General features: G+C 33.5%; 2 protein-coding genes across 3 annotated transcripts; one reads left to right on the forward strand and one right to left on the reverse strand.

Moving 5' to 3' along the window:
* The first annotated feature begins 4,210 nt into the window (after nt 1-4,210).
* On the forward strand, nt 4,211-5,183 carry LOC101505127 (thylakoid lumenal 19 kDa protein, chloroplastic). Its single transcript, XM_004499813.4, has one exon. It carries the CDS (start codon nt 4,349-4,351, stop codon nt 5,066-5,068), a length of 720 nt encoding a protein of 239 aa, XP_004499870.1. The 5' UTR covers nt 4,211-4,348; the 3' UTR covers nt 5,069-5,183.
* Nucleotides 5,184-5,553: 370 nt separating this feature from the next.
* On the reverse strand, nt 5,554-17,339 carry LOC101504814 (uncharacterized). 2 transcript variants are annotated; one of them, XM_012715679.3, is made up of 9 exons: nt 16,773-17,339; nt 14,990-15,090; nt 14,514-14,874; nt 13,213-14,037; nt 12,944-12,989; nt 12,643-12,737; nt 12,426-12,532; nt 12,250-12,337; nt 5,554-6,299 (listed from the first exon to the last, which is right to left on the reverse strand). In XM_012715679.3, exons 1-9 carry the CDS (start codon nt 16,905-16,907, stop codon nt 5,991-5,993), a joined length of 2,067 nt encoding a protein of 688 aa, XP_012571133.1. In that variant the 5' UTR covers nt 16,908-17,339; the 3' UTR covers nt 5,554-5,990. The 2 variants fall into 2 exon arrangements, with proteins under 2 accessions (XP_012571133.1, XP_004499869.1); XM_004499812.4 differs by having other exon boundaries at nt 12,643-12,704; nt 16,773-17,335.
* Between the last annotated feature and the right edge of the window lie 1,425 nt (nt 17,340-18,764).

Here is an 18,764-nt window from a genome sequence, read left to right on the forward strand (position 1 = left end):
GGAATCTCTTAATATCTTGTTTACTTAATATTCGTTTCGGAAATCGTTTAAGTTAAAAGAGTATTAAGAATGGGGAATCTCTTAATATCTTGTTTACTTAATATTCGTTTCGGAAATCGTTTAAGTTAAAAGAGTATTAAGAATGGGGAATCTCTTAATATCTTGTTTACTTAATATTCGTTTCGGAAATCGTTTAAGTTAAAAGAGTATTAAGAATGGGGAATCTCTTAATATCTTGTTTACTTAATATTCGTTTCGGAAATCGTTTAAGTTAAAAGAGTATTAAGAATGGGGAATCTCTTAATATCTTGTTTACTTAATATTCGTTTCGGAAATCGTTTAAGTTAAAAGAGTATTAAGAATGGGGAATCTCTTAATATCTTGTTTACTTAATATTCGTTTCGGAAATCGTTTAAGTTAAAAGAGTATTAAGAATGGGGAATCTCTTAATATCTTGTTTACTTAATATTCGTTTCGGAAATCGTTTAAGTTAAAAGAGTATTAAGAATGGGGAATCTCTTAATATCTTGTTTACTTAATATTCGTTTCGGAAATCGTTTAAGTTAAAAGAGTATTAAGAATGGGGAATCTCTTAATATCTTGTTTACTTAATATTCGTTTCGGAAATCGTTTAAGTTAAAAGAGTATTAAGAATGGGGAATCTCTTAATATCTTGTTTACTTAATATTCGTTTCGGAAATCGTTTAAGTTAAAAGAGTATTAAGAATGGGGAATCTCTTAATATCTTGTTTACTTAATATTCGTTTCGGAAATCGTTTAAGTTAAAAGAGTATTAAGAATGGGGAATCTCTTAATATCTTGTTTACTTAATATTCGTAGATCACTCAGGGTGTATAGTTTTTTGTAGGATGATCAGATTAGGTTGATGTATAGGGACTAGACGTCCTTCTTTTTGGGTTGGAGTATTTTTAATTTGGAAAACTGTACTTATACTAATATTGTCAGTTTGACATCTTATTTGAATGGGTTCCATGTACCATTTGTGGTTGTGTAAATGTTTTGGATTTATATTTGGAGAAACTTTTCCGCTGCTTGTAAATTATAATGACTCAATTATTTATCCAAAGACATTTCCTTATTTATTTCTCTGCTTTAGTTTAATTTCTTTTGAAAAAAAAATATACACCCTCGCTTTGAAAATCGGGGTGTTACAGGAACAAATCAAATGAAAAAGGAGAAGTTGTTAGTAAAAAGGTCAAATTGGCTACACAAGGGTATAGCCAACAAGAAAGTATTGATTACACTGAGACATTTGCTCTATTGGAACCAAGTTAGTTTTCCACTTAGAGTTTTGATTTTAACAAAAGTAATTTATGAGAACAACAAAAGTGCTTCATTAAATGTGAAAAAAATGGAAGAAGAAAATCATAGGAAGGTACTAGAGGAAGCGACTAGAGGATACCCACCAGAGGATATCCACCAAAGGATATCACTAGAGGAAGTAAAGAGGTTAGAGGAAACGAAATAAAATTAGTTAACAAAATACACACTTTGGAAAAGAACGTGCATTTGTCTCTAAAGGTTATGAAGATTGTCTATAATGACTGAGGTATGAAGATTGGGTCTAATAGCGTGTTTCTATGTCTGCCTCTAAAGACTTAGTGTGCTTATGGAAACTCAGAGTATTTCTACATGCCCTGATGAAAAGTTTTTCTACATGCTCTGATGAACAATATTTCTACATGTTGTGATGAACAATATTTCTGCATGCTCTGATGAACAATATTTATGCATGCTTTGAATAACAGTATTTAGCATGCCTATGTTGAACAGTAACTTCAGCATGCCTCTGAAGTCTAAAGCCACTTTTCAAGTCTGCCTCTGAAGCTTATGTTCTACTGGATTTGATCACTGCAACACGCTCTAAAATGTTGTCTCTGAAGTTGCAATGACGTTGAAGATTACACGTTCCAAAGTGTTGCTTCTGAAGTTGAAATAACTTTGATAAAGACACAAAGGTGAAGTTTCCCATGCCACTAATTCTAAGTCACACAACTTTGCATCTACCTTTGACTCTGATTATTCAATAAACACGCCATCTGACTCCAATAATCAAGTCAATGATTTTAATGGAGAAAATTCAACGACTCTCTTAGTGGTTTTTAATAAAATGAGAAGTTGTCTTGTGGTTGTCTATCATAGTGAAAATTACTTCATTTTTATAAAATAATTAGTTATAAAAAATAATTTTTTGAGAAGTCACTAAAAGTAGCAAACAGTTTCAAATTTTTAAAAGTGGTTATTTTACTTAAGAAATAGATTATTTAAAAAAAATTGTAACAATCACACTCCTAATCTATACAAACCTAATTTTTATATGTGTCGAAATATTGTCTATTGTAAGAGAACTTTACAATTAGATATATGAAAAAAGTTATAAGTGTGAAATGACAAACATATTTTGGTAATTAATGAAACTATAAGTCAAAAATTATATTTTGGGAAATGTCATATATACCAATTTCCATAGTTATGGTTCACAACAGACATTAACCAAATTTTCATACACTTCCTCCAAAATGATATTGTCTCATATTAGATATTTATGTTTATAGGGTCCAAATAAGTATGGTATACCTAATTTTTCATAATTGAAATAATACAATAGAAAATTGAAGAATCAATTATTCGTTTGAAAAAGACTATGATTCTTCTCATTTTTGTTAGGGGGTGTTTAAAACATCTAAGAGAGTTGGGTAAAAATTTTGGAGGCCATGACGGAACATGAAGATGGCCTTGTTAGTTTCAAAAGATAAAATTTTAAGCCAAAACATTAATAATGCACAACCTAAAGAGAAAATTCAGGCTCTACGTTAGATGAATGATCATTTGTCTTCTGTTTTTGCTTTCTCAACCCAAATACGTTATTGGAAACAAGAATTTGATAAAATGTCAAAAAACAAAATAGAGTGGTTAGATGAACATATATCCTATATGATAATGTACAAAACTGCAACTCAAAATTTCACATTGGACTTAATGAATGAAATGTAGGCCATACCCAAAACAATCTAGATGGGAACTAAGATACAATGAATCTCTTTAATATGATCTGAAAGTAAAAACTCTAAGAATGTTTTGTATACAATTATTAAGAATGTTTTTCATTGTACCAAAAAAAAAAAATTCTCAATTACTAAAATATTACTTCTTTCTTTTTTGACAAATCTTTTTACTTGTAAGCATCACATGTACCTCTTCTTTGTACATCATAAATAATTGATCAATTTAAGCTTTTGCCAACTCAATGGTTGACGCAATGCCACAAACATGGAAAGCCAACAATGCAATATGTAAAATTAGACGCAAAATTGGTTGACATTCAAATATATATTAATCAGAACAATATCCACATGTAGAAAAAGAAAGTAAACCCTTCAATGCAAAATTATAAAATTAAGATTTCAAATGAATTACTTTTGGTCCCACTTAGGTAGTTGGATTGATGGACTATAGAATGTTGAAGGAGTTATAAGAAGGAGTTCTCCTGTTCAAATTCAAACAAACTAACTTAGTTACTAATTTACTAACATTTAACTATAGAAAAGGAATTACTCTTGATTAGGAAACATGAACTCAAACTAAATCATCAAGTTTAATAATAGATAGGGCACACCTTAATCCACAACAATTTTGTATGATAGTGAGGTTATGTGCGACAACGAGTTTTGTGTCGTGTACATCGTCATCGATGGATAATAGTAATTTTGTGACAGGTAGATAGACACAAAAGTGAGAGTCGTGAGGCAAAGAGTGGGAGAGGGATAATAGTAATTTTGCAAGATCAATGACAACAAGAGTTTTCTATGAAAGAGTGACTTTGTTTTTATTTTATTTTGTTCTTCAATTTTTATTTTATTTTTTTATTATTTTTTTATTTTTCTGTTTAAATAATCACAGAAGAGTTGCCCCACACATAGAATGGTTATTTTTCAAAGTAAACTATCTTTCTTTTAAGTTTTGAAATTAGAAATTTAAGTTAATATGGGATCTTAAATACTCTCCTAAGTTGTCTAACATTAATTAAAATGTTCTCTAAGTTTTTAAGAAAAAAAAAGTCTTTAAAATAGTTGACAACTAATTTAAACAATTTAGAAAAACAGTTTAATATATTTAAAATCTCATATTCATTTGTATTTACATTTTCATGATATAAAACGATGATTTAGTGGTTATTTTACACATCGATATCCAAATACCGAGTCATTACTATATCAGGAGCATCCACATAAGCCAAACTCTAGATAAGAAAAAAAATCCACACATCAATGGACAACAAATCTTAACAAAACATTACATATCCCCAAAAAAAAAGAACACCACAAAAATGGCCACCATTTTCTCATCACCACCACCCATTTTCTCCTCCTCAACCACCACCACCACCACCACAACAACCACCGCACCAAAACCACCATCCAAACCTCATCTCTCTTTCAAACACCAACAACCTCTAACCACAACCTTAACTGCCGCAGCAGCCATAGCCACAATCCTCACATCATCACCTTCATTAGCAGCAGAATCCTCCACCTACAATCTCTACTACGGCACCGCCGCAAGCGCCGCAAACTACGGCGGCTATGGCGGAAACTCAAACAAAAAAGACTCAGCTGAATATATCTACGACGTTCCAGAAGGATGGAAAGAACGTTTAATTTCAAAAGTTGAAAAGGGTACAAATGGAACAGATAGTGAATTCTATAACCCAAAGAAGAGAAAAGAGAAAGAGTATTTAACTTTCCTTTCTGGGTTTCGTCAATTAGCACCAAAAGATGCTGTTTTGAACAACTTGGCACTTTCTGATGTGGATTTACAGGATTTGATCGGTAGTGCTGAGAAAGTGAGTTCTGAAGAAGTGAAAGATGAAAAGGGTCAAGTTTATTATGTTTATGAGATTGATGGTGTTGCTACTCATAGTTTGATTTCTGTTACTTGTGCTAATAATAAGCTTTATGCTCATTTTGTTAATGCTCCTACTCCTGAGTGGAATAGAGATAAGGATCTCCTTACTCATGTTCATAAGTCTTTTAAGACTGTTGGATAATGTTTTTTACATATATAGATAATTATAAATGTGGTTGTTTAACAATGGATATTGTATGATGATGAGAATGGTGTCTTGTGATGAATTTGAATTTGAAACTTTCTTTACATGTCAACTTGCTTGCATCTATAATGGAATTTGCTTCAATTTATGGTTAAATTTAGCTTCTGTTATGGTTATTTGTTGCTTAAAAGTACCTTTTTTTTTTATATTGCCTTTGAGCTCTATAGCACTGGCACGTGTTCTAGTATCTCCCATGTCCTTCTCTTTCTCTTCAATTCTCTAAATTTCATTCTAAACTTCGTTGAATCCGTTCATGAAATAGAACTTAACTGCTAGTTGGCTACAAATCATTAACAAATCAGCAGTTGCAGCAAATACACAACTGTAACATTACAGAAAGAATAATATAATTGATTATATTAACAATGAAGTAAATGAAGCTTGAGTCAAATAAAATAAAATAAGTAAATGAAGCCGTCCAATAAAACTCAACTCAACTTTTCTTTTTCATTTTTTGTTTATTAATCTTTCACCAATAACACTTACAAAAACAAAAAGCAGTGAAACAGATTCTCCCGCAATAAAAAAGACCATAATCCACCCTAACCACCCACATCAACTGTGGATAATCCCCCATATATCTCCATGACACTCTTCTCACCTTCAATCCAACAAAATCAACGTTCTCCTCTTCTGTAGCTTCAACCTTAGACCAAATATGGAATTTATTAAACGCAGCCTACTACCTACATAGGCAACTTAGTCTCTAAATATTCAAATATCCTCCATGTACAGAAAAAAAATTCAGAAATTAAACCAGGTGTCTCCTTAGATTAATATATTTTTACTAAATTTTGTGCTATATTAGATATGAAACTCTGATGTGACACTAATTTACCACAATCCCCCAATAATTGAATTACGTGGTACCCAAACCATCTGACTTAGATTGTGTTCTAATGTAGGTGAGACCACGAGTAGCAGGCATGGCAATATTGCTGGTATTCACGGACGAACTACTGTCAGCTGGACTACCCTGAGCATCCCGCTTCCATTGCATGCTCCTTGCACCCAGTTTTAATGGGGGTCGGGGTCTAAATGAACCAGGAATACCTCTTGCAAAGGGAGGTCTGGGAAACCTGGCAGTTGAAAATGGAGATCCCCTAATGACGCGTGGCCATGTCGTGGTTGGAGCTAATTCTTGATTGGCAGCACTTTTCTTTACAACCTGTAATAGATATAAGTAAATGCAAGCAATTAAGTTCTCCACCTGGTCTTTATCTTAAAATTTATGTAAATAAGAAAATCATGTACACGTCATTTTTTTTTTATCACATGCATTTTCATATCAAGCCGGCATTTTCATGATACTAAATGACATACAATACAATACAAACAATTTTCGGCCTTTTGCAAACCCAACTGCAACAAGATAACTGAAAACTAACTACTATGACAAAACTATTAGGATCTAGCAAACTCAACCCCCTTCTTCGTTGGAGGAAGTTCACACTTTAGCAGCCAAATATTGCTTCCTATGGGCACTTGTAGAACTCTCTTCGGTATTTATTTTTAAGCAAAAATATTTAAATTTACTAAATAAAAATTAGTTAACTGCAATTTGTTTTACTAAAACTGCATTTTTTTCTTATAAGAAAAGGAGTGGAATTAAGCAAAAGAATGAGGCAATCTACTGCCTCTAACATTATCAGCTCTAATAAAATGCCTAAATCAGGTAAAACAGAATCTTGAACAATCCAATCAAAGGAAGGAGATGAATGGCCTAAATTGGAAACCAAGTCCGGGCAACAATTAGCCGCTCGATAGGCATGAACAACATATGTCCTCTAGTCAGGATGTTGGAGGATAAGAATGACCTCTTGAAGAAGAGGTTGAAGAGCAACCCTAGTAGAGAACCCCGAAAATACCATGTTGACAATGGTAGTTGAGTCTTATTCAAACAGTTACACCACATTACTACAATTAATATATCTAGCTAGGTTAATTAATACAAAGCCTTAAAGCCCAAAGCTCTTCCCGTAACTGACAAAGAGTAGGGAAAGCATAACAGGAAGCAATGAAGTTAAATGGCGGCCATGGCATGGCATATTTTTTGAAGAACGCAATAGATCATTCGTGAAGGGATGCCCACCATGGCGGCTCCATAGGCCAGAAATAATGTTTAGCGACAAACAAACAACAGTGGCAGAGGAAGAAGGAAGCAGCCACTGCATCGTGCGCAAAGGCACTGGTTCTGTGTCCATTAAGATTCCGGCAAGTCTTGTGCTGTTGCCAGATTGGAAAGTGCAATTAGAAACAACAGGGATCGCAGTTATAGGGAAACCAACCACGAAGGAACTAGATCTGATGGCTTATTCGCTGATAGTAGCTCCCCCACCACCACCAAAACCACCATACCTGAAGGACAGCAGCAATGAGTTGCCACATCTCAAGGTTCATCAATGGCATTGTTATTTTCTCTTTTCTTGTCCTTGTGTATCGTCTATTTTTCTTTTTGCGGTGCTTTCCCCGTTAATCCATACTTGATGTAGCAAATGTTCTCTTCGATTCAAATTGTCTCCTTGTTCCTCACATCAAAATTGTGGCTGAAAAGCTTCTCGAACATTTGCCTTCTGCCACCACCTTTGGTCTGTCCAATCCCGTGTTCGAGAAATCCGACACAACCAGATTGGTCCGACTGCCATTAAATAGTGGCCATACTTTGTTGGGCAATTCAGAACACAGTGGGTTTGCATCTATGGCAGGAAAGTGCAGAAAAAGGGAATATGAAAGTGCCTAAAGCTGAAGTTGAGTCCTCAACAATGGGATCCTGGAAGAAAACCATTGAACAAGACTTAAGTATATGTCAACCTTGAGGACAAGGTTGTTTTGAAGAGGGGTGTAATGTTAGGATATACAAATAGGGATAATTAAGAGTTTGTTAGTAGTTGTGTTCCTAGATTGTTAGTAGTGGTATAGGTTTACCTGCTTTGGTGTTTCTGTTAGTTAGTTATATAGGACCTAATCCCTATCTTAATGTACCAAAAGTCTTTAAATAGAGGCTTCCACCCCTTTAGAAAGGAACTTTTTATTAACTTTAGAAATTCAGTGGTGTAAACCATTGTAGGAGTACCCGCTCTTGTGTATCATTTTCATACTTGTATTTTACACGTCTCCTCATCGATAACTTTAGTACGGCCCAAGATTGTCAAACGCAAGCTAGATCTTGATATCGTACGATCTCATGAGTTGTTCACCCTTAACCGTGCTGAAGAGGTGGGAAGATCGTCAAAAGGGCCGGCGCTAGATCGTACGATCTCACGCGTTGTTCACCCTCAACCGTGCCAGAGCGGTCGCAAGATCGTAGGAGCAATGCTTTTCTCTTGTGTTCGTGAACTTTTTTACCCATTAGACCCGGTTCACGGCAAAAATTTCCTGACCCAGTTTTCCATCCACCGCCCTCAGTTTCTGAGAAGAAAGAAGATACAAGAAGAAATGAAAGATGAGGCTGAAAAATGCAGTATGGCAGTGGTAGGAGAAGATGAAGTTTCAATTTTAGGGTTTCTACACTCGTCTCGTAACGGGCCAGTTATAAAACCAAAATGGGCCAAATAGAGTGTTGCCCAAAATACTTCAAAATTAGAATAAATTTGGTTCCTTGTTCTAATTTTTTAACTAAATTGGTCTCTCTACTTTAGTATATCATACGATGATGTAGAATAATTAACACCCATGAAATTGCCATAAAACTCTCTAAAAACTTAACTTAGGAAATTTTTTCTTTTGGGAATTTAATTTATGACATATGAATAATGAACGAATCTAGAGGATTCTATATCATGAAATCTTATGCCACATCATTTAAAATATATCAAATCATCATTTTTTAGTTCAAAAATCTAAAGAAGGGATGAAAGCTGTCGAATTTTAAAATAGGGGGACTAATTTCATGAATTGGTGAAAATAAAGGGACCAAAACTGTAATTAAACCAAAATAATATAACATGTATTGGTAAATAAATTGAACTCATTAATAGTTAAAAACTAATCTAATTTGAACTCATAAATACTTAAAAACTAATATAACCTGTATTAATAAATAAAAAAGGAAACAAGAAAAGAAAATTATTTATATATATAGTATAAATTACTTTATTTATTCAATTACAGTATAAATTACTTACAAATAAATATATTTTCATGTAACTTAAAATAAATATTTTCATATAACTTATTTAATATATATTTATAGTTTTATTATTTAATTTTATCTCTTTTGTGGGATCTTACGATCTTGTTACGATCCCACGATTTACGATCTTTCCATATCCAAACAATCTTTGGTGGGATATCGAGTTTGACCACATTGGTAGGGACTACTCGCAATAGGACCAATGTTGTCAATTGCAAATCCCAGAAAATAGCAGTTTGCTAAAATTCTGCTATGCTATATTCGCCACAATAGCGGCTATTTCACGATACTTGCACTAAATAGCGAATCACATAGTAATCGCTATTTGGTCAAATTATGCTATGCTATAGCAATATAACGCCGCTATAGAGGCTATTTGACAACACTGAATAGGACGATAGGAATTTCTACATGCACTAACCCCAGCCTGTCTTTAAACTCATTTGAAAAAAATTATTCAACTTTCTAATTCTTAAAGACAAGACATCATAAAACATAATTAAAATATCACTAAAAAATATGAAACATTCTAATAACAAAATCTATGTTATCATTAGTTGGCCAGATAAGCTATTGTGGTCGTCACATCACAGAGCAGTGGGTAGAAACCTCCACCAACAACAAGGCTGCACAAATAGAGTCAAGGTTGTCGCAGCTACGTTAACGGCAGGTAATTGTGTTGCGGGTGTATTTTAGGGTTTTTTGTGCAAAATAAAACCCTAAAATTTATTCTTTCTAGGATATGAAATTATTCCTTCATCTTCTTTACTTTCCTTTTTCTTCTCCTTAACCCTCCCCTCTCTACTTCGAATTTTGAGCCAACAGTTGTTGTGAGTCGCGTCGCCACAGACCCCATCTTAGTAAGTTGTTATTGTTCCAATCTCTATCTTTCTCAGCCTCAATCTTAGCCTCTTATCTCTTCCATCCATAAAGGCTTTATTCCAACCTCTATCTAGGTCTCAACCTCTGTTTCAGCCCCTCCCTCCATCCTAGGCTATGTTTTCAACCTCAGATAGCGGCGCAGAGCGCCGAACCATCAAAATGGGATAGCAGGATGAACGCTATTGCAAAGGCGAAAAACAGTATATAAACTAAACATAAAATACAAAGTATACATAAATACTAAAAAAAATAGCCAGAAACACAATTAAAGGGGTAAACATATTTAATAACCAAAATCCAACATCATAATCAAGTTCTAATAGTAATCGTAATCAACAAAACAATCACAAAAAGAATGAAAAACATCAGAGCAAGAACATAACGATGTTGATTGGAGCAAGAAAAGAACGAAAACAACATAGCAAGAACGAAACAAAGGGAAAACAAAAACGTTTTCTTTTTCTTGATGCTAAAACAACCCCTTCATGGATTTATAATAATAAAAAATTAGGGCTCAAGTGGGTGCAAATTGACCTAGATACCCTTAATGAAAAATAAAATAAAAACTTGTGTTATTTAAAATGCCCTTAGAGGGGTCCGATAACAGTTTGGGGCAGGGATAATGGGTCGTGATGATAGCGTTTTCTCGATCGGTGGCGTTGCAGACAACCCCTCCACTGCATTGGGATAGCGAGATCTCGCCGGGATTGACAACATAGATCCTAGGTATGTTCTAGTCGTTGCCTCCGTCTAGATTTAAGCCCACTTGAGTTCTAATCTATGCATTCAATGACAGAGTCAAATAGCATAGCGGATGACCCCCAAAATGCTATTGTGGTGAAGGGCGTAGCAGTATGGCTGCTATACAAAAGGTTTGGTGGCATAGAGAATAGGAAAGTGAAGATCACGCCATAGTCATCCATAACAACGCCAAAGTTGCACAACAGCAAAAGTTGCAAAAGGAGAGGAAGATCAAAGTAAGCGGAAGAGACGGAAGATCGTGAACGAGAAGTGAGAAGAGATCGCAGAAGGAAGACCCTAATTGGTTCAAAAAGAATAAACCATAAGGGCTCTTTTGCCTTCTCGCAAAAAATAGGGTCCTTTCCATCTTTTTGTGATAAAAGTGAGAGCCTTTTAATCTTTTGGCAATAAAAATTGAGGGTCTTTCAGTCTTTTTGTGATAAAATGAGGCCTTTATGTCTTCTCCCTTCTTCACTATTTCTCCGCCATCCTCCCTAATTTTGCTGCCACGCACAAGGCTACAGCAGCTACACTAATCTGCTCCTTTTTAATGCGCTACGCACTGCTGTGATTACAGCAGCCACTGCCACTATTGACTACAGAGGTACCAAAGTTTAGTTACTTTAAGCTCTTGTTTGTTTTCTGGAATTCTTTTGGTCTATACAAGTATTTTGGTTCAAGATTTGTGACTTTTATTTCTAATTATGTAATATGAATATTGGGTAATTTGTTTCATTTTTCAACAATTATGTATTTATTAGTATAGTTAAATTGTATAATAATATTGCTTAAATATATCAAATAGAAGCCATCTCAAATCCCAAAACCCTAGTTTTGGGGTCGACGGCTTTGCTCAGCTATCTGGGATTGACAATATAGTATAAAATATATATTGTGCATTGTGCAGACTTAGGTAGGATTTGGTTCAGTAGTACCGACACCTGCAATATTTCTTGTGAATAATTACCATATCTAGACCCAAACCCATTTTGAATGGTAAGAACACTGAGTGCGGAACATTTTTCCAGAACCCATCTAATCTTATTGCCATCCCTATGTATTCTTCCTATATATATTCACAGTGAGTCAGTGACATCTCAGTATCCTACCCTACAACTATTTGAACTAATTATTCCATATGACCAACTAAGAGTAAGGGCCTCCATTAAATGGGGACTATAGAAATTGACAACCTCTAAAATGAAAAAGGTTTAAAGAAAAGCAAGAAAATTGGAGGGGAAAACCTCTAGATAACTAAGTGTGTTTGTTTTTCAGGTAGTTCATGTTCCAAAGTTGTGTAACAACAAAAGTAATAATAGAATATGTTTGTGAACTAATGTTTATTCCAAGCTGAGATCAATACCTTGAGGATTCGTGACATGAAAGAAGTGCCATCTAGAGATAGTGCATTATCGGCTGCTTCTTTTAGCATGAACTCAACGTAGGCTACCCTGCTCAAGTAAACACGATTTAATATAAAGTTGCAAACAGAATGTGCTGAATATATAATGAGCAACACAAACTATTGAAACACCTTACCCTTTTGGCAGCCCAGTTGCAGCATCAGTAACAATAATCACTTTCAACACTTCCCCAAATTTATTAAAATGCCGAGACAGACCATCTTTGGTAGCAGCAAAATGAACCTGTGATAACCAATATAATAAAACTTCAGAAATCAAACAAATCCAACCCAATACTCATCTTTGAGGTATCCCCTCACCCACACCAAGAACAGAGGAGAAAGAGTTATTACATTGCTAACAAAAATGGTTCTGGAATCAACATCTTCTGAAGGACAACCAGCAACATTAGAATCTGAGAATGCACAAGATGTAATCAATTCTACACCTGATAAATGCTCGAAATCTTCAAGTGGTAAATTACAATATTACAATATTACAATATTACAATATTAAAGATAGATACGCTGTACAACAAAATGTTTAACTCCACAACAGACCCTTCACCATTAAAAAATTATTTAACCAGCCAAAAATATAATTTGCATGTGTCTCAGAAACAAGAATTTCCACTACTGAAGATTTAAAACTTACAGTGTGCCATGCTAGAGTCTTTCTGAACACCAGAAGCAGGGTTTACCTATCATATGTCATAACACCAATGAAAATAATCAATAACTAAACAACCGGGTATTAAACAAAAATCTACACCTCCATTCTCAATTTAAGTGGTTAAGTGATAAAAAGAAAAGATTAAGGGGCTAGGTTGAGAAAGATCTACATTTCAAAGGGGAAATATATTGTACACTAATTTTAAACAGAAAACAAGTATCTCAGAATGAAGGCACAAATGAACATCTTACATTTCTGTAACTAATTTTCTGAGCATTGGCATTCTCCTTCACCAGTTGCATGTTAGATCTGGGATCTCTAGTTTCACTGTCTAAAACTTGATGCCCATCTAATTCTATAATCTCCCTTGGTTCCTGATATTGTGCTGGCTTCCAAGTATTTACATTACGAGAAACATTCACTATATTAGCAGAAGTGTTAAGTGCAGCAGCAGGTTGCTCCAGTTCTCGGTTATGTTTTAGACGCAAACTATCATCAGTATTTTTTGCAACACTATACTGCATCATTTGTGAATCACTGCCCCTGTATCCAATAGAGGAGCTGATCAGAGAAGTTCCAGTCACCCCACGACCTATGACATTTACATCATGACACTCATCATTATCTGAATTTGAATCAGAACAAAAATCAGTTTCATGTTCCATCATAGCTGTATTTTCCACATATTGCCCATCATAATCAGTTCTTTGAAGATACAGTGATTGGTTTTGTTCCTGATGTTGATAATCAAGTTGGATGTTATCAGCTGACGAATCCATACCACAACCAAGTCTATCAAATACACTTCCTGAGGATTTGGACTTCACATCCTCTGCAGCTTCCGCCACAGCCTTAATCACTGTAGCCATTGCATTTGGCAACCGGCAAGTGGGCTGCACATGCTGATGATGTTCAACCAAAGATGAATCAGCAGAGGATGTAGAAACTACAGAACGGAGACGTTTTAAGGAAGGCTCCACTGATGTAGATGTTCTTGAAGTACCCACTGCATCTCGAACTGCAAATTGAAGCAGCCGTCGAGGAGCAGCAATTTTTACTTGTGAGGCAACATCCCTCTGTTGAAATTACCCAATTAGATATTTGAAAGCAATGGATCATTAAGTACTTTTTCATTTTATTGAAAAACAATACACAAACAAAGAGGAAATCTGGCAGACAGAAAATTAAGTGGTTTTACTTGCATAAGGATAACTTTTTTTTTTACTTAGTTAAATAGTGATGGAAAGAGAGAATAGAATCCATCTATGTGGACACAAATAAAGTACAAGGGCTACGACTAATGCAATTGATGCATTTCTGTTTGACAAATTTCACTAATCTAATCAATTGACCAAAATGCAAGACAAGTGTTGTTAATAAGAGATAAAATAGTTAAATCAACCATAGCTCCACTCTTAAATTGTATAAACTCGTCAATTATACTAACAAGCATGATGTGCTTGATTTGTGTTGAATCTTCATTAAAAGAACTTAAGTTGAATAAATGTGTATAAATTACATCAGGGCAGGCAAATATTGCAGCAGTTCAAACCTTTGTCCTCTGTTGTTCATCAGCCCGGCTCCTTTTCCTCTGAACTGGAGGTTTAGGAGATAGTGACCTTGGACCACGATTGACTTGTGGTCGTATTTTTTCCTCTAAATGAGCATTGTCAACCTCAGAGCTTGTAATAGTATGTGCTTCAGTTTCTCCCCTCACCAAACTTTTCCAATCTTTGTTATGCTGACTTCTAGAAAACTTATTAGAATTTCCTCTTTCTAACTGTGAATTTGAATGCTGAAAGCTATCACCCCCAGCTTGAATTTCAGATATAAGCTTTCTTTTCGGAGCTTCATCCTGCAGTTTTTCAGCTTTTACATACAAAGCTAAATTCAAATGTAGATGATCCCACAACCTGTTAACAAGATATACATATAAATCAGCACATAGAATTTTAGTTTGAATACTACATTCTTACAATTAAATTAACCTAAAAAATATCCATCAAAGTGAGACAAAATTGGAATTACCAGGATACAAAAGAATCACTGTCGTCCCCTAAAAAAACATTCAGCTCATTCCTTGCTTGTTCTTTGGTCTTACCATTCCTCAATAACACGATAACATATTCCTGTCAGAGCATATAAGGTCAAATTCATTTGTATATATACTCAAAGTCAACTCATCCTAATAATTAATTAATATCTTATAGACATTGCCTATACTCACAGGAAAATTCCTCCAAATACAACATATTTAGTGATAAAAAACAGAGAAACAAGATATAACCTCAAGTAACTAACATATACAAGCACAACAACAACCAAAATAACAACATTAATGGCTTCCAGATATCGAGGAAATTATGAAGACATAAAAAAAGCTAAGACTTTCAACTCAAGATAATACGAGTCTGTAACTGACTTCAAGACATCAATACAACAACAACTACAACGAAGAAATAACTTGCTAGGAAGAGTTTGCTAAATGAATCAAACAGCACCATTTGACTGTATCAAAAACCGGTTTTCATTAAATTGATTCAGATGAACATCAAAATGGTTTCTTAAATTTATTAGGGTGTGGTCATTCTCTGCCGTCTTCCCATTTGATCTGCTTTTTGGTATTCCCCGAAACAATCTTGGTTTATCCACAAGTTTTATTCCCCGAAACAAAATCTGTTTGTCCACAAAATCTTTCTATCTGTATTTTCCCGTGAATCTATGTCAAAGACAAATATATCTTACGGTAGAGTTATCTATAATTTTTCAAAATGGTGATGTGTATCATATGTTTGCATTAAGTTTAATGTCGCATGTTTTATGCAGCATAACTGCGAGAAACTCATTCTGCTTATACAATATGCATATATTATGCATACAGAATTACCAAACAAATGTACTGTGCACAAGCCACAAAAATATCTGCATCAAGGTTCCATCCAACTATCAACCAGGCAGAGCCATAAGGCCAAACATATTGAAAGCATGTAGCATGCATTATACCAGCAACACATTTTCAAAAACTGCACATGACAGCCTTCAGTGCTAATGTCACAAATGTCTTTCACTTTTTATTTATTCAAAAAAAAAGTTTAATAAGTGTACTATAAGTGTAAAATTAGTTTTACACTGAAATCCAATGAGAACTCAGCATATTGTCACATACGCCCACTATATAACAGCATTTAAAAAATAACTACACAATACTGAAATCTCATAGAACTTCAGCCAGCGCCATAGACCACAATGCGTGTTTACATGGCTGATTTTTGGCCTTCCACGGTCCACCAACAACATTGACCATTATAAACTGGTCTAATTTACAATAATGGTCAAAGTTGCCGATAGCAGAAAGCTAAAACTCAGCCATGTAAACACACAATGCAGCCTATGGCGCTGCCAAGCTATAACGGGAATCCCTTTACAAATTGTCTATGGCTGTTGCTAAAAAATCTATAGCGCCATGGCTGACTATACAAGTCCTCTTTTATCTTTAAAAAATAAACCCATACATTTATCTGAATACCACTCCACTTCACATTTATATACTCAATCCCACAACTTGAAGAAAACCCTAACCGTGCTAACCACAATATATAAGAACAACGAATTTCAACATAACTCCTCTTCCCCAATACAACTCTTATCCCAGAACATTTACACTTCAACAGATAATGACGATTAGTTCATCATAGCAAACCTTCAATAACCGCAACAATGCAATCAACCCTAAACCTTATTCACATTAACCGATTCAATAATCGAGAAATTCACAGCATTCAATCCTTAACGGTAACGTTTAGAATCGTACCACAAGAGTGTCATCAGTGTATTCCCCCATGAATTCCTTAAGCTTCTCCGTCACACTCTCCCTCAGCTTCGTTGCTCCATCGGCAGTAAAGTTCAACTTAAACTTCCTATTATTGTCTCCATCAACACTCCCCATCGCAAATCACAAAAGAAAACCAAAACCCTAACGAAAAATCTCAATCTATCGCGATGATTATCTCTATCGAAATTCGAAACCCTAACTATCTATAAAGCTTATCAAAATCAAAAGCGAGAGAATCATAAAATCGAGGAATCAGCGGTAGAGAAAGACGAGATCGATATTTTTTTTCTTTTAGAAGGAAAATGTTGGAGGAATCGTAGGAAAAACCCCGCAGTTACGTAGTCGCGGGGAGGGAGAGAAAAAGTGAGGAAGGTGTGATTTTATATATCGGGAGAGAGTTGTGAATGTGAATCTGGTGGTTATTATTAGCGGAAAAATATAAATCTGGGTATATTTAATTTAAGTGAAATTGAGTAGAGATTTACGCGATATAGAAAGAGTAGAAAGAGAAAGAAATATTAAAGTTCGCCTGTTGTTTATTTGAAGAAATAGAAGAGTTTAATTTGACGGGTACAGTACCTTTTCATTTCTTCGCTCATTGCAAATAAAGTTAATGAAGACACTGTTATGTATTCTTTTTACAACTTTTCCTTCATTTTTTCTTTATTTATTCACTGGTTTGCTTTCGTTTTTCTATATATATTAATATATGGGCATATTCAAAGTATTATTCATAATAATCTGCATCTATACTGATAATTTAATGAATCAACACATATTTAACAAATACTCTCAAATGATTTATTTATTTAAATCAAATAGCCTTTCAAAATAAATTAATTAATTAACTAACCTAAAATAAATTAAATAAGTTTCAAGATATTTTTATTCTTTCAAAATTTAACACACATTTCTTTTTCTTCTATTCTTTTGTTTTAAACAATACTTCAAAAATTTTCTAGTTTTAATCTATTTTTCTCTTCAAATAATCTCTTATCTTTATCTTTTGCTATTTTTTTTAATATCAATTACACTCTTAAATTGTAATTGGTAGAGATAATTTATGAGAGATAAAGATAAATATGTGGAGAGATATAGAAGAAAAATACAACATTTTTTTTTAGTTTAAGCACATTAAAGAATTAGAGAAGAGTTATAAATATAAGGTTGACTACTTTTTAGAATCTTCGCAAATCAAAAGAATGAATAATAGCAACTTATTTTTTCATGTTTCACACGTACGCTTTATTATCTATCTTTTTTTTTTCTACCAAACTAGTTATATTAGTATCATGTACCAACACAAATGATTTGATTTTACAGAAACTAAAAAATAATAATGAATTCAACGAAAATGTAACATTATTTTTTTGGTATAATAAGAACGTAATATCCTTTTTTACGTAAAACAAACGGAATAAAATAAGTAAAATTATTAATATATTAAACAAATAATAATAATAGTTTTAGTTAAATAATTACTTTGCATTTAAAAATAATTAGATTTAGAAAGAAATAATAATAATAATAATAATAATAATAATAATAATAATAATAATCTACTATTAATATAAGAAAATAAAGAGTTATAAAAAATATAAGTTTATTCTCATTTAATTTGTTGTCAGATTATTATTTGTAAATAAACAAATAATTTTAATAATAACTACCAAAAATGATATATAACTACATTTTTTTTACAAAAAAATATATATATACCTTAATAAGAAAAAAAGAATTATCTTATCAAAAAAGTAACTCCCTTAAAAACCAATAAAAGAAACAACTATATATTCAAAAAATAAAAATGTATTCTAATTTAATTTTTTGTGATATTATTATTTGAGTAAACAAGTAAATTTAACAAAAGAAAGAAAGAAACAACTACAAAATAATATATATATATATATATATATATAACTATACTTTTTTTAGAAAAAATTTAACTACCAAAGAAATAATATTTCTTAA

The sequence above is a fragment of the Cicer arietinum genome, chromosome 5 (assembly GCF_000331145.2).
Source record: "Cicer arietinum cultivar CDC Frontier isolate Library 1 chromosome 5, Cicar.CDCFrontier_v2.0, whole genome shotgun sequence".
In the NCBI taxonomy this organism is placed as follows: domain Eukaryota; kingdom Viridiplantae; phylum Streptophyta; class Magnoliopsida; order Fabales; family Fabaceae; genus Cicer; species Cicer arietinum.